This window comes from Danio rerio, chromosome 19 (assembly GCF_052040795.2).
Source record: "Danio rerio strain M-AB ecotype USA chromosome 19, GRCz13ab, whole genome shotgun sequence".
Taxonomy (NCBI): Eukaryota; Metazoa; Chordata; class Actinopteri; order Cypriniformes; family Danionidae; genus Danio; species Danio rerio.
Genome location: NC_141039.2, coordinates 26,789,495 through 26,806,757, shown reverse-complemented (window position 1 = coordinate 26,806,757; position 17,263 = coordinate 26,789,495). Strand labels below are relative to the sequence as shown.

Below are 17,263 nucleotides of genomic sequence, written 5' to 3'. Positions count from 1 at the left end.
TGAAATAATAGTAAATAGACAAATAGTTGGATGGACGGATAAAAGAATGGACTATAAAAACAAACAAACAGATGGTTGGCATGAGAAGGCTGTGTTGTAAGTTCATTAGGCAGAAAAAGGCAATGGTGTTGCTCTCAAATGAAGTGGAAAACACAGACTTCTTGGAATTGACGTAATCGCTGTAACACGGCTCAGTCTTGAAGTGAGCTTTTGGTTTCTAGGAATAAAGGTCAGCGAGGAGAAGTTTAATTGATTGATTCTTGCTTTTTCACACTGCAGGCCATGTAGTATTTACCTAATGATACTTTCTATTATTGCTTGCTGGGTGCCTGTTTTTATTAGTCCAGCTAATGAATTCAAGCCATATATTTTAAACCTGCCTACTTTAGTAATTCCTGCAAATAAATTGAGATAAATTGTTTCAACAGGAGCCTTACTATGTGCGCTGTATAAAGCCGAATGAGGTGAAGTCTCCCCTGCTGTTTGATGATGGACGCTGTCAGCACCAAGTGGCATATCTGGGACTGCTGGAGAATGTCCGTGTGCGTCGAGCTGGATTTGCCTACCGACAGCCTTATGCACGCTTTCTGCAGAGGTGAGATATGTTGCATATGCATTATTATTCATGCAAAAGACATTAGAGGTTACTGCTTCACACATTTTGTTTATTCCAATGCCCTTTTTACTTGAAATAAACGCGAAAAAAGTTAAATAAAATTTAAAAAAATGTAGTTTGTTGTTAAGACAACATTTATTTCAAATTGCAGTACTGTTCAGTACTGGTCAAGTTGGTGGACTAGTCTAGTTTTATACCAACAAAAATAAAACCACATTTATTAAATTACTAGTGCTAGAAATACTCCCTAAACAGTGTCTTATGTGTGAAATGCATCACATTCTCTAAGAATCTGAAATCCAGTTTCAAGCTAAATGGACTAAAGTGCTAATAAATGGTAAATCAGTAATTCATTCATAGTGCAATATGACGTTTTTATTCTCAGGTACAAGATGACCTGTGAGTACACGTGGCCTAATCACCTGATGAGCACTGATCAGGAGGCTGTGGAGGCCATAGTGAACCAGCATGGCTTTGAGGATGATGTTGCGTACGGCCTCAACAAAATTTTCGTCAGGACCCCTCGCACACTCTTCACCCTGGAGCAAGAGAGAGCCGCGCTCATCCCCATATTAGTGCTGTTCTTACAGAAGGTGACAGACACTCTTTTCACTTCTCTTTATCTGTCTGGCAGTTTCCTGGGGCACTTCAGGTCTCTGTCTGTCAGTGTTGTTTTCTTGTTGTCACTAAGGCTGTACCACTTCTGCCTTCTGTCTTTCCTCTGTTTCATTTTATTGTTTTCTTGCTCTCTGTAGCTGTTTGGCGCAATCATTCTTGACTTGCTTACTTTTTTTTGCGTGTTTAGAGGTGACAAGAATGTGAAGTGGGATCACAACACCTAGACAGCAGGTCTCTATGTACCATTACATCAGTGGGTCTAATTAACATCATACAAACAGAGTTTTGATCTTGCAGACCATAAATCTATTTTTACATTCTTATTTACATGTTTTAATATACTTTTTAGGGGATACACAGTATAAAAAGAGATATCTGTATGTAACATTGATGTAATTTTAGGATGCTGGACAACGGAGTTGACGATCCAAATACAGATTTTATTAAGAGAATGGTCTAGCAAGCAAGGGTCAAAACAAGAACAAACAGGTGTATGCAGAGTAATCCAAAGTGTGCTCGATAAACAGTAGGGATGGCTGACGTGAAACTAATGTTTCGACACTGTCGAGATCCCAAAGCGCAAGTGTTTCAAAACACTGCATGAATCATGATCCGAAGCACCCAGGTCACGTGACTAAAGTGTTTCGAAACACCTGGTCACGTGACTAAAGCAGTTCAAAGCAACAATCAGTTTAGAAGCATTTCAAGACCTGGCGAATCTGCATTTGACTGACATGATCAGAAAAAAACGTTTGTCATATAGCCTAGTGGACCGTGCAAGTGCACATTGTTATTGTGCTTCAAATGACTTTTGGGTTCGAATCCCGACTTGTACAAATACTCCAAAGTCATGCTTTTATGTATTTTAATCATGTTACTATTTTATGGTGTAGTCTAGATAGGATGCAGCTGAGGATACGCCATCAATCTAGCATCATTTTTGGAACACTGTAAAACAATAATTAATATTTTTGCAGTACTGTAATGGTAGGGTTTAGGGTTTGTGTAGACGTTAATAAAATACAATAAATGGGAAATTTAAAGAATAATATAAATAATTCTTGTTAACTTCTGGCCACAACCATGTCTGATCTAGCAACAACCTTGTTTTATGACCAAAACAAGACAAACAATTTTTTTCACATATTGTTTATTCGAATGTCAGACCAGTATTGAAACAAAACAATACAAGAACAGAGCATTACAAAGTGATATTAAAGCATTTCAAAATAGCTGTATCGGCCTGGATTCAAAACCACTATCCCCGCATGGTAGTCAGAAACCTTATCCACACCACTAAATCACTTGAAGGTTAAATCATACAAAGCGGGGTTTAATACCTAAATTTGCTCAACTGTTCTTTGCTGAAGCTGTTCTAGTGCAATACATAAACAATGACCACTAGGTGTCAACGTAGAGTGGGGTTTCGAAACGATTCAAAGTTTCGACACATTTGCTTCGACTGTTTCAGGGTTTCGTAAAGCCTCGCTTTGCCCACCACAACAGGCGACTGGTCGGTACAGGCGGTAAACTACAAACACAGAAACAAAGCAAAGGTCAAACATAGCAAGGCAAGGCAAATGTGTCATAATGTTCACAAATAGTATAACAAGACTCAGCAATGATGTGTGTGTGCTGTGTTTATAGTCCATCTGATTAGTCCTGAGCTGCTTCAGCTGTGTGTGTTTGCTATCAAGGCGGAATCTGAGCCAGGTGTGTGAGTGAAGTGCATGATGACATTTGTAGTTCATTAAAGTGGCAGATTTGTAGTTCTTAAGCGATCTGCACAGGCTGGATCATTGGTGACAGTGACAACTGTATATAAGAACATCTTAAAGGTGCAGTGTGTAGGATTGACAGCTAGTGATTGAACTATGTATTGCGGCCCAAATTCAAAATGTTGGATAGTGTTTTTTCACCCGGACCCTACTCCTTTGGGAGGGCATGCAGGTTGCCAGATTGACAGCACAAACAGGAGCCTGAAAATCGAGCCTGACATTAAAAGCTTGTCAGCTAATGTTTACATTTGTAATATTTTTATTGACAAATAAATAGTCCTATCATGGATTTTTATAATTCTGAATCTGCGTCTTATTTCGAAGGCTGATACTCTCCACCTGAGGACATTGTGTAAACTGGCAGTGGGTGGAGTTACACAGACCAAAGCAAAGATAGATATTCTGACACAGAATTGACTTTTTGAAAAGAGAATAGATTAATGTAGTATTGTTTATCAGATAAACAATATGTTCCCTTGGCATGTTTCTTAAATATCTGCAAGGACATTTTTGTATTTTCTGGTTTATAAGGGTCAAAAACTTAAATACAACACCTTTAAACCAATATTCATCTTTTTATGATGCACAATCATCTATGAATAATTAGAGTGGGCTATAATACATGAGGGTATGGATATATAAATACTAATGTTCTGCTCATTATTTCTTGATTTTCCCACTCATTCATCCAGTGTGTAGGCTGTGTGTGACTCTAATAAGTGTTATTGTGGTAAGGATTAGGATTGTTGAATTATTCTTGTTGCATTTAATTATTTATCTGCAATGAGATTTGCCCTGATTTTACTGCTGACCCACTTAATGCTGCCTAACTTAAACTAGAGAACAACCTAGCCAAAACTCGACAGGGAAACTCTGTAATGCACAGCAGATGAGACCACCCGGCAGCTGACATATATCTGTGCAGATGACCCTGTCTCACTCACTCACTTGATTTCTAGTTCATTCATTACTTCATTCATTTATTCACTCCATCACTTACTCATTTGCTTACTCTCATTTGTATTCTTGATTATTCATTCATTCATTCATTCATTTACTCACACTCTGACTTCCTAATTTTTTTCATTCACTTGTGTTGTCTTTCGTTCGTACATTCACTGTTTAGTCCCTCTCTCTATCTCACTCACTCACTCACTCACTCACTCATTTGATCCTACTTTCTCCCTCTTTCACATTCTCGATCCCTTGATCTCTCATTTGTTCATTCTTTAATTTTTTCATTCATTGACTCACACTCTGACTTCCTTACTCTCTGTTACTAACTTGTGTTGTCTTTCGTTCGTACACTCATTCCCTCCCTCCTTCCCTCCCTCACTCACTCACTCACTTACTCACTCACTCACTCACTTACTCATTCGATCTTTCTTTCTCCCTCTTTCACATTCTCAATCACTTGATCTCTCATTCATTCATTCATTTATTCATTCATTCACTCACACTCTGACTTCTTCAGTTACATGCATATTTAGTCTTTCATTTGCAAACTTACTCTATTGTTTAGTCTCTCATTCCTTTACATTTCCACTCATTCATTCCTTCCTTCCTTCCCTCCTTCCTTTCTTCATTCATGACTGCGTTCAAGCTCATTTTTTTGCCCTTCCCTCTCTAAATTCCTTCCAATTCATTGACTTCTTGATGTATGTCATGATAAAATTACAAGTGCCCTCTACTGACGGAGCGTCTGATAATGATTTAAAGGAATGCCCTAAGACACAGCAAATGCAAGACGATGTTGTAATGTCAAAACTGTGCACTTACCATAATGAAGGGGTTGAGGGGTTATATGTGTAAACTTTCCTCGTCCAGTAGATGAAGTGGATGGAACTTCAAAATGGCAGCAGTAATTCCCGTGTGGGGAGGTGCTTAAGGAAGTTCATGAGTGCGTGTCTAAAAGGAGCGTGCAATTCATCCTGAAAAACTTACTCCAGCTGTGTTTCCCACCCTGCTGTCATTTTCAAGTGCAGTCCACTTCAGCAAATAGATGTGGGAAATATACATTCACAGACTGTTTACCCTTATAATTTGTAGCTCAATTGAACTATTGTTACTACACATTAGTAAAATCTTTGATATTTAAAGAACGATTATGTGATTTCTTCAACTTGTATGTCTGTTTTTCTGCAGGTTTGGCGAGGTGCATTAGCACGTATGCGATGTCGAAAAATAAGAGCAATTTATACTATAATGGGTTATTATAAATGCTATAAAGTGAAGGCTCACTTCTGGGAAGTGGAGAGACGTTTTGCTAGCGTTCGAAACATGGCAGACTATGGGAAGAGTGTGGAGTGGCCAACACCACCTGCAGCCCTGGCACAGTTCCACAGAATTACACAACACCTGTACCGCCGGTATTAGCATCACTTCATCTTCACAATGCCTTTTTTTCTTTTCTTTATATTTTAGCCTTTCTCTAATGCTTCCACTGCTTCTTTCCTAGATGGTGGGCAAGGCAGCTGATCAAAAACATCCCCCCATCTGACATGGCTGAGGTGAGGGCAAAAGTAGCTGCTTTTTCAGCTCTGAGCGGGGAGAGAATGGACTGGGGCTACAGCCGTTCCTGGGAGAGAGACTACTTGGCCAATGTGAGTTTTTCATTTAGATGCTTATTTTGAATTTTCACTTTGCTTAGTGTGCAGAATTTTTACATTACTTGAGCTTACTCATTCCTCTAAGATAAAACAACCCTCTACCACTTTAATTTGATTGTTAACAAGGCATATATTCATACTGTAAACATAGCATAATACGAAGTCACAACAACGTATGTTTTGACATTAATTTCATTTAGAGAGTTAACCAGGTTTCTACTTCTTTTTTTAAGTTAAACAGTTTTTCTTTTTGTTTTTTTTTTATCTTGATCTTTTTTTAAGAGTACGTTTTTTGAATTCTTAACAGATTTGTGTGTGTTGAGCTTCAGTTAAGACAATGTTAGCACCTGTTAGCTTTAATTGTAGGGTAAACTGGATAATTTTGAGCTTCTGTCAGCTAATTTCATCTTATGGGTTTAAAATATTTTTGGGGGCAGGATCAAAATCGGTGATGTAGTGCGCATCTGCTAGTGGCGTGATGACGTGTTGGTTTTTCATTATTATTCATAGCTGAGTTTTCTTATATTTTGAGATGACCCTGGTTTTTAATTATTCATGAGTGTACGTGCTTTCCAAAAGCAAGGCAGACCTGCCAAGCTGTGAGAGTGAGACCCAATGACTGGGTGAGACCGCGTCAGTGCAGTGTTCCCCTATGTTTAAAATCCTCCAGATTACCGGCAGGGCTAATGGTTTAAATAAATAGGGCAAGGGACCTGCTGCACTGCTATCCACTGTGTCTGCATTCAAACCCAGGGACTGAAGAGGAGAGAAGTCCTCATTTATAGTCTTTATATAAACACGATTGTCTTTATAATGATATAAACAAATTGTGGTTATGTGTATATAAAATTACGAATTACTAAAGTAGCAGGGCAATAAATTACTTACTGTTTATTTCGTAAACTATAAAATCATGGGTTTCCTCACAGTTTGTCTCATTTTGTGAGCCAACTTACAGTTGTTTGCTTCGCTCCCCTGCTCTGCCGCCACGCCAACTTCTTCTCTGGTCGCAGCACTCCACACCCATTATGAAGCGTAAACTTTTTTTTTTTCAGTGCAGTTTGATAAATTTATTATTTTTTTTACATGAAGTATGATTATTTTTACTTTAAAGTTCAAATTTCATCATGATGTGTGTGTAATAGTACCAATTTACCCTGCCGGTCTAACGCCACCCAAACCGCTCCGAAATGGTGCTGAACCGACGACCTTTCGCATGGGAGTCGGTTGCTCTACCAAGGAGGCTAAAGACCATGGCCTCTAGCTTCTGTTTCTAGAGCATCTTTAGGGCCTACTCACACTATGCCATCCGTACCGTGCCCAGGCCCGTTTCCCGGATCGTTTGAGAAGTGTGAGTGCGCTGAATCGGGCTCAAGCACGGTTCACTTGGCCGGCCCTGGCCCGGTTGGAAGAGGTGTGCCTGAGCGCGGATCACTTGGGCTTTGGCGCGGTACACTTGTGTGTGAGTGCAAAACACACCAAAGCCCGAAACTGAAAGCGATATGTGACTTTTAAGGGGTTGTTTCATATGGATTTATTAATCATTCTTACTGTTCAGTGATCGCAAATCACTGAACGCAAAGTGATCTGCCGTAGTTTCTTAAAGACGCAAACCCCTCACTGCACGTCAGCTGTTTTGACTAGTCATAATTATAATTTGACTAGTTAGATTGGAGATATATGCAAATATATTATGACTGACTAGTCATATTCCTCCATTGACTTCCATTAAAAAATATTTGCAGATATCTCTAAATAAGTTTTGACTAGTCACAAATGTAATTAGAGATATCTCCAAATGAATTTTGACTAGTCAAAAATCCAATTCAAGATATCTACAACTGTAATTCGACTATTAGTAAATTAATTAGAGATATCTTCAAATATATTTGTAAATATCTCTAAATATGACGAATTTAAGATATCTCCAAATGTATTATGACTAGTAAAAACTCAGTTAGAGATATCTCTAATTACAATTGTTACTAGTCAAAATTCATTTGGAAATATCTCTAATTACAATTGTGACTAATTGTAACCACGACTGGGATGGAGTGACAGGAGACCACAGGAGGTAAGATCCACTATGCAGTTTATTCAATAGTCAGGCAAGCAATGGTCATCAGGTGCAAACAGGTATATGAAGGCAGTCCAGAATCATAGTCGATATAAACAGGCAGAAGGTCAAAAGGCAGGCGGCTTAACAGGATAACTAGAATACAAGGCTAAGATCGAAACACGGAGAAACAAGACAGGGAAACGCGTTGTAATGTTACTAGGAAAACAAGACTCGGCCACCTGGTAGCGTGAGAGGGTGGCTTATGAATGGGATGTAATCAGTCTGTGAACAAGGCTCAGCTGGTGCTTGCAATCAGGATACATGAATGAGCAGGCGTGCGTGTTTGGGAGCAGTGCATGTATGAATGTGTAGTCCTGGGGAATGCGGAAATGAAGTCCGGAGTTCGTGTGAGAACCAGCGATCCTCTGGGGAGCGATCGCTGGTTGTGACATAGCCCCCCCTCTAGGAGTGGATTCCAGACACTCCACTTACTGTTCAGGCGGGAGGCGGAGCGGAGGCAGAACAGGGGGAGGGATGGAGGGCCAGGACCATGCAGCTGGGGCGTACCTGGGGCGTGGAGCTGCGGAGGGCCTGGAGACTGGAGCTGCGGAAGACCCGGAGAGTGGAGCTGCAGTGGTCCTGGATTGCGTGGCAGCGAAGGACCTGGAGTCCTGCGAGGAGCTGGCAGGGCTCAAGGCTTGAAGGGAGCCGGCAGGGCGAGTTGTCTGGATGGCGCCGACAGGGCGAGGAGCTGTGGCCGTTCTGGTAGCTCCGGCAGCGGCGGACACTCGGAAAGCTCAGGCAGCGACCGCGGCCACTCGGGAAGCTCAGGCGGCGGCGGCGACCACTCGGGAAGCTCAGGCGGCGGCGGCGACCACTCGGGAAGCTCAGGCGGCGGCGGCGACCACTCGGGAAGCTCAGGCGGCGGCGGCGACCACTCGGGAAGCTCAGGCGGCGGCGACCACCCGGGAAGCTCCGGCGGTGGCTCTGGCTGAGGCGTCGGCTCTGGCTGAGGCGCTGGCAGCGGCGTCGACTCTGGCTGAGGCGTTGGCGGCGGCGTCGGCTCTGGCTGAGGCGCTGGCTGCGACGTTGGCTCTGGCTGAGGCGTTGGCTGCGACGTCGGCTCTGGCTGAGGCGCTGGCTGCGGCGTAGGCTCTGGCTGAGGCAGTGTCCAGTGGGGATTGTGCAGTGGCATGTAGGAGTACAGTGGTTCAGCAAGTCCTCCGCGAAAGAAAATCATTAAACATAACTCACTCATAGATGTCAGATGTGAAAGTTCAATGAATTTCTCCACGTACTCCTCAATTGACCGGGCATCCTGACGGAGGCGCATGATTTGAATACCCGCTGGATCCATGTTCTGGCCGAGTCTTCTGTTACCAGACAGGGAAACGCGTTGTAATGTTACTAGGAAAACAAGACTCGGCCACCTGGTAGCGTGAGAGGGTGGCTTATGAATGGGATGTAATCAGTCTGTGAACAAGGCTCAGCTGGTGCTTGCAATCAGGATACATGAATGAGCAGGCGTACGTGTTTGGGAGCAGTGCATGTATGAATGTGTAGTCCTGGGGAATGCGGAAATGAAGTCAGGAGTTCGTGTGAGAACCAGCGATCCTCTGGGGAGCGATCGCTGGTTGTGACACTAATCAAAACTCATTTAGAGATATCAGCAAATATTTTTCAATGGAAGTCGATGGAGGAATATGACTAGTCATAATATATTTGCAGATATCTCCAATCTGATTTCGTACAATTGTATTTGCAGATATCTCTAATTGTCATTCTGAGTAGTGGAATTATAATTATGACTAGTCAAAATATAATTAGAGATATCTCTAAATATATTTATGGAGTCAGAACTATGATTTAAATGCTAAAAAGGCTTGCCATAGAGAGCGCTTCTCACAGAACAGAGCAGCAGCGATGACGTAAGCATGCCGAGGCCCGATATGGTGTGAGCGCGGGCCGTCGGGGGAGACGGGAGGGGGGACAAGCGTGCTTTGGCCCGGTTCGAGGCAACTGTACCTAGTGTGAGTACGGCCTTAGCGGTCAGAGGAGTGAGGTTTACCTGTACAGCTCTTCACTAGCTGGCCACCGTTACATGTGCATGTGCGTTTCATGCACTGACACTAGCTACAAAGTGTCATTTTAGACCTTTCAATTTCAGAGGTTCCAAATATGATCAAAACTAAGCATCTCATTCTAGGGGTTCTTTCTGTGGCTGTAAATAAGCCTATAAAACCTATTTATTGAGAACCTTTAAACTTACTTAAGCCATGTACCTCCTATGTAGAAATCATAAACAAATTTAAAATATTTAATCAATGCACTCTATGGCTCCTTTAAATAAGGGAACAAATTTATTATGATGTTTATTTTTGTCATGTATGGAATTCCACTAAAACCCCATGAAGGAAAAAGGATAAGGCCCATCCTCTTGTTAAGTCGTGACGTATGGAATACTGTTTCCGGGTCCAAGCCGCTACTCATTTGAATTAAGAAAATGTGTGTTTATGGCCACTTTTTAGTCCTATTAAGCATTAAAGGTGAATTTTATATTAAACCATAGTGTACACTATGTCTCTGGACTTGCTGCATAACAAATACAAATTTTAACCATTTTTAAAAAAAAATTATCACTTTCTGGCCATTATATATTAGGCATGGACATATTGGGATCGTAATTTTCGAAAGTATTACATCGCTTTGTAAATGTTTTTTATTACCATTTGATGAGTCTCCCCATACAGTTTGATAGAGCGATTGGACCCGGAAGCCCCTTCACGTGACGTCACACTTAACAAGCGGATTATCATCTGTCCCATTTATATGGTACAGTTATCATTTTGTCCAAACTAAACTGTTTTGTTTATCAACCAATGGCAGGTCAGCAGATCTAATTTGCTGCTTGTTAGCTGGATAATCAAACGTTGGCCTGCTTTAACCCTCAAAAGTTCACATGTGTTTTTTTCTCTAACCTTTTAAATTACTGTCATTAACACAGATTGGGCTGTTTGGCTGGGGATATTTCAGACGTGCTGTTGCACATGGCCACCAAATTTAGCTGTTGCTTTTTGAGTGAGAGACTTTTGTGGCACAGGAGGTAACAGCATTCACGAGACTATCCTCATGCCCTGATTTCTCTACTGAAAAGGTCACCTTAGATCTGTTGATAGTCCTGGCATATTTATGTTGGCATGATCTTTCCAGAGAATCTGGTTTACCAAAGGGCTATTGTCACTTAAAGGGAGAGTTTACCCAAAATGAAAAATCAAGGTCTTTTGCTCATTTAGGATTTATAGGAAATGTCATTCCCATGTTCTAAACTCTTATTATTCAGCTATACCTAGGTAAATACATATTTCTACTCAATGGCAATTTTTAAATATTTTATCCTTTTATATAATACCCTTTTAAAATATTGCTTGCTGTTTGTTACATTATTGTGCAGAAAAATGAACATTTCTTGGCTTGTTCTTTGCATTTAAAAAAACTTTCAAAACGGCGTTATATGGTGAGAAAAAGAGCGAGTCCTTGAACATGTGCTTTATACAGTATTTCAATGGAAGAGTATTCTTTTATTCATACTAATTCTCTTGAATTTCACAACTCACTGTGATTTCTGTATTACACAACACATTTTTAAAGCAGAATGCACACTGAATCCGTATTCCTGTCGTCAGTTTCTATGAACGATGAGCTTTCACAGACCTTTGAAGTTTTCAGATGGTCTAAATGAGTCAAGAGCTTATTCATGAAGCACAGTTGAGAATCTGTTGTTGCAGATAAAGTGTCAAATCTGTTTGACGCATTGCCGAAGTGGGCTGGTGATGATGATGCCAGTGTTTTTAAATCCGTCATGGATTGTTCTGAAATTATCATGAAGGAAACCATGGAAGCAGGAGCGTGCATGCTGTTTGTGTTGCTGCTGTGACTAAGCTTCTCAGAATCATCAATCCAGCGATGTGTTTCTTCACTGCAGGCTAAAGACTCTCCTCTGATGAGCTCCAACTTTGTTCGCATCACTAAAGAGCTGAAGAACAAAGACCAGTATGGACAGGTCCTCTTCTCATCCGCTGTCAGGATGGTAGGCTTTTTTTTTTTTTATTTAACTATAGCTGTTTACACATAAAAACGCAAAAGCATTAAATGGATAGTTCACAAAAAAAATTTTTTTCCTTACTATATAATCACATGCAAGAGCTCTGAAACATTTATGAATTGTTCACTTAAGAAAATATTTATAGAATAATGGGGGTAAAGCAACTACTGAAGAAAAAAAGTCAAGTAGAGGATGAGTAAGACTAAATCCCAATTCTATTTTTGTAAACCTTTCCCCTTCCCCTTGGCCTTTAAAGAGAATTGGGACAGCACAACAGCACCTGCACACATCATCATATGTCATTGCGATCTCTTACTTCATATGAGATCAGACAATCGCGACTGCTGTAGTTATTCCACTTGAGTTATTTATTGGTATTTATCTTCAGGAAGTCACTGAAGCCATATATTATGTTATAACGATCTAATGTGACAATAAGATCGTAATACTGTGTATTTAACACAGTGGCCATATTCATCTATGTAAACACATCAAAAAACAACATTAACATTACAGCAGACACCGTAAAAAGCACATTCCCAGCCACTAGACTTTTCTGACAGAGTATTTGAGTCTCATCGAGTGACAAAATGTTGTGGGACTGCTGTACGGGATTTATGATTATGGATTATATTTCGCGAAATTTAGCTGTTTTTATTGTAGCGTTTTTTTTTTTATTTTAAGCATGACAATAAAACACGTACACAGTGATGTTTTTTTTTTTTTTTTGTAAAAATTCATAATAATGACAAAAAAATACTAAATTGTGGATCTCCTTACTACCGGGTGTGACTATCTGCCATCGTGCCTGGTGTATTCTGGGAAATTTTCTTTGAGTGTGGTCCTTAAAAATTTTTGTTCGAAGAGCGATTCAACCATTCCCCTTAACCCTAGGCCTTCAAGCTAAAGAGAATTTGGACAACCCTACCCCTTGACGTGAACGCACGAAACAAGAGGTAGGGGTGAGGGGAACTAAGGGGTAGAATTGGGTAAAATTGAATTTAATTTAAATTAGCAATAGAAAGAGGTACATAATGTGATCAAGTGCAATAAAATAATTTTGGTGTAAAAGAATAAAGTTTAAATAACTAAACAGAGGGAAAACTTATATACAATTGTTAATATAGTATATTAATATATATTAAAGTCCCCGTGAACCGAAAGCTGCGATCGTTATTCTTTTCGTGTTGTGAAGCAGTTCCTAGAGAAATAGAATTTTAATGAGCAAACAGTAGGCGTGGCTTGTTTTTTCTACCTAAGCTGAACAGATCTAGTAAAGTGGGCATTTCATTCAGAAAGATCTGGAAAGGGTTTTAGAAGAGTTATTACAACCTAACAGACTACTTCTAACCGTTTCTGTTTGTTGTCAAAACTGACAGTTGGAGCAGTGTTAGCCACTTACCGCAAAATCACCTAATCTGATAAATTAACTGAAAACAAACAGGAAGTGCATTTTCAGATTTCAATTAAAGATCAGAAGGCAAACAATTATTTTGTTTTTATTGACATGCACAGATGAATTGTTTACCACAAAACTGGCAATGTAAACTAACAAAATCATTTGGTTAGTTTTGATTTCTTGGGGACTTTAACAAGCAATATTAACAATTAAAAAAAAAATAGTATAACTGCTGTAAACAAGGGATATTAAAAAATGAAACAATAGTATTGAATGAGCAAACTATCAATATTAACACAAATAAATACAATAACATTATGTTTGGCGTGATAGAATAAAGTTAAATAACTAGACAGAATTAAAAAAAAAACAATATTAAGAATTGTAATGACGTTGTTAACAGTCAATATTAACCATTAAAATAACTATGATGTTATTGGGGTAAACAAGGAATGTAATGAAATCAAATAATAGTGAACAAACTGTATTCATTCATTCGTTCATTCACTTTCCTTCAACTTAGTCCCTTTATTCATCAGGGGTCGCCACAGCTAAATGAACCTACAACTTATCCAGCATATCTTTCATGCAGCGGATGCCTTTTCAGCTCCAACCCACTGGGAAAAACCCATACACTCTCACATGCACAAACATACACTCAGTTCATGTATAGCTTGTGTCTTTGGACTGTGAGGGAAACGAGAACACCAGGAGGAAACCTACACAAACACAGGGAGAACATGCAAACTCCACGCAGAAATGTCAACTGACCCAGCTGGGACTCGAACCAGCAACCTTCTTGCTGTGAGGCGACAGTGCTAACCACTGGGCCACCGTGTTGCCTTACAAACTATATTAAGAAATAAAATAAAACAATATTAGCATGAACTAACAAGAACAAATAATATAGGAAATATAATAACCGAATAAAGTAAACAAACAACATTCCTTAATAAAATATAATGACAGCAGCTCAAATGCAGTAAATAAGCAAACTAAATTGGAAAATTAAAGGAAATGAAAAATTTAATAACATTTTGAAGAAATTAAATTAAAAAAGCACAAATAAGCAGCATTTTTATAGTTAACTTAACAAAAGTGCAAATAGAGTAAATAAACAATACTGTTAAATAAAATAATAGCTCAAGTAAACAAGCTACATAAAAATGAATAGCATGACAATACTGCCAATGGATTCTTTCATCCATTCATTTTTTCTTCGGCTTAGTCTCTATTTCAGAGGTCACCACAGCGGAATGAACCACCAACTATTCCATCAAGTGTTTTAGGCAACGGATGCCCTTCCAGCCACAACCCAGTACTGAGAAACACCCATACACACTCATTCACACTCACACACTACGGTCAATTTTGTTTATTCAATTAACCTATAGCGTATGTCTTTGGACTGTGGGGGAAACTGGTACACCCGAACCCACACGAACATGGGGAGAACATGCAAACTCCACACAGAAATACTAACTGACTTAGCAGAGACTCGAACCAATGCCCACTGCCAATAGATTAGATAAGTAAAATTTAAAAATGCCACAAGTGGAAAAAAACAGCTGTATTATAAAATAAATTAAATAACAGTCAAGTGCAGTATATGGGAAATATTGGCATAAATAATAAAATAACAGCAGTCCAACTAAACATGCCAAATTCAAAATTAAAATATTAAGACAAGTAATGTTAGAAGTCCAAATAATTTAAGAATGGTATGAATAGAAAACTGAGCAAGTAAAATAATGCTGCAAAATCAGTTAATAACACTGTTTGAAAAAAATGTAATAGAGTGACAATAGTAAAAAAAAAAGTCAAAATAATTCAAATGCCAAATAAGTTTAGATTGAATGTAAGAAGGTAAACGAGAGCAAATTTATTTAATGTCTGAAAAACAATAAAGTAAAAACAGTTGAAGTCAAAATTATTAGCCCCCTTTGATTTCCCAAATGATGTTTAAAAGGGCAAGACCATTTTCACAGTATGTCTGATTATATTTTTTTCTTCTGGAGAAAGTATTATTTGTTTTATTTTGGCTGGAATAAAAGCTGTGTTTATTTTTTTAAAGCCATTTTAAGGTCCAAATTATTTACGCCCTTAAACCTTAATATATATATATATACAGTTAAAGTCACACGATTTTTTCAACACATTTCTAAACCTAATAGTTTTAATAACTCATCTCAAATAACTGATTTCTTTTACCTTTGCCATGATGATAGTAAATACTATTTTACTAGATATTTTCTTGACACTTCTACACAGCTTAAAGAGACAATTAAAGGCTTAAAGATAGTCTACAGAACAAACCTTGGGTACAATGACTTACCTAATTACTCTAACTTGCCTAGTAAACCTATTTAACCTAGTTAAGCCTTTACATTTTCATTTTAAGCTGTATAGAAGTGTCTTGAAAAATATCTAGTAAAATCTTTACTGTCATCATAGCAAAGATTTAAAAAAAAAAGTTGTGAGTAATTAGCTGTTAAAACTATTATGTTTAGAAATGTGTTGAAAAAAAAATCTCCCTGCTAAACAGAAATTGGGAAAAAATAAACTGAGAGGCTAATAATTCAGGGGGGCTAATAATTCTGACTTCAACTGTTCAACTTCAACAAGTTTTTACATGAGATAAACCTGACACATGTAATAAATATATTCGTTTTTTTAGTTCACCAAGCCTCAAGTCACAAAGTCTAGTTCACTTCCTCATATTCTCACATATAAATTGCTCATTTGACCACAGCCAATGTGGAGATCACAAGCACAGCCCAATGCTGGATGTTTGACTGCCTTGAGCTAAACACTGTAATATACACACACTATCATAGCACTGCAGCTAAAGATGCAGCTACCATTGGTCCAGTTTATCTTCCCTTCCCAGCGAGACTCAACCGCACCACCAACCCAATTTCACAGCCTATTTTTATAGCCTGGAACATTCTGTACAATAGAGCTGTACATAAACCCACCAAACAGTGCTGCTGATGCAAAGGTTGCATATGAATTTCAAAAAGTCCTGAATTACTTATTATTGTAGTCAAGCTCAGACAGAGGCAGTTGGTTTACCTGGTTTTCTCTCTCTCTTTCTCTTCTGATTATTCTTTTGTTCAGCTCAACTGGTTCAACAACACAAAGGACAGAGCTCTACTCATCACCGACAAACATATTTACAGACTGGAGCCCAAAAAACACTTTAAAGTGCAGAAACGGATAGCGCTTGATTCGGTAAGTCTTTCATGTACAGGGATGCTGGTATGTGCAAATATTTCATGTGTAACACACACACACACACACACACACACACACATATATGGTCTACTCTCAATGGGCGTGTTGTAGTTGTTATTGTAAAAACTGCTTATGATATGGTCTTACCCTACCTCTACCCCTAAAACCAAATCTGTGGCGAAAAAAAATTGTCAAAAGACCCCATTCTTCTGATTTTAAGGGTTTTGATTTACAAGGCATGTTTTTTGTTTCTTCATATACCACATAAACAAATGTGAACAAATGTAAACAAACAAACACACACACAGACACATTCTACTGCATATTAAAACCTAAAGATTAAGATTGAGATGTATATATATAATATATATAAACTGCAGTGGCGCAGTAGGTAGTGCTGTCGCCTCACAGCAAGAAGGTCGCTGGTTCGAACCTCGGCTCAGTTGGCATTTCTGTGTGGAGTTTGCATGTTCTCCCTGCCTTCGCATGGGTTTCCCCCGGGTGCTCCGGTTTCCCCCACAGTCCAAAGACATGTGGTACAGGTGAATTGGGTAGGCTAAATTGTCCGTAGTGTGTGTGTGAATGTGTGTGGATGTTTCCCAGAGATGGGTTGTGGCTGGAAGGGCATCCGCTGCTTAAAAACTTGCTGGATAAGTTGGCGGTTCATTCCGCTGTGGCGACCCCGGATTAATAAAGGGAAAAAGCTGACAAGAAAATGAATGAATATATATATATATATATATATATATATATATATATATATATATATATATATATATATATATATATATATATATATATATATATATATATATATATATATATATATATATATTTACACAACA

At 38.9% G+C, this 17,263-nt stretch overlaps 1 protein-coding gene across 4 annotated transcripts in view; it reads left to right on the top strand.

Moving 5' to 3' along the window:
- Positions 1-17,263, top strand: part of myo1g (myosin IG) — a 107,536-nt gene that overhangs the window by 34,328 nt on the left and 55,945 nt on the right. For 3 of the 4 annotated variants that reach the window (XR_015516132.1, XM_087294905.1, NM_001045221.1), the window contains exons 15-20: positions 429-595; positions 1,002-1,209; positions 5,158-5,381; positions 5,471-5,615; positions 11,663-11,767; positions 16,302-16,415. Coding sequence is in view for 2 of the 4 variants with exons in the window: in XM_087294905.1 (XP_087151031.1) it covers positions 429-595; positions 1,002-1,209; positions 5,158-5,381; positions 5,471-5,615; positions 11,663-11,767; positions 16,302-16,415 (963 nt within the window). In the remaining 2 variants the exon portion in view is untranslated. Of the gene's footprint in view, positions 1-428; positions 596-1,001; positions 1,210-5,157; positions 5,382-5,470; positions 5,616-11,662; positions 11,768-14,634; positions 16,416-17,263 lie in introns of those variants that run through there. The other variant, XR_015516133.1, reaches the window with a different exon arrangement.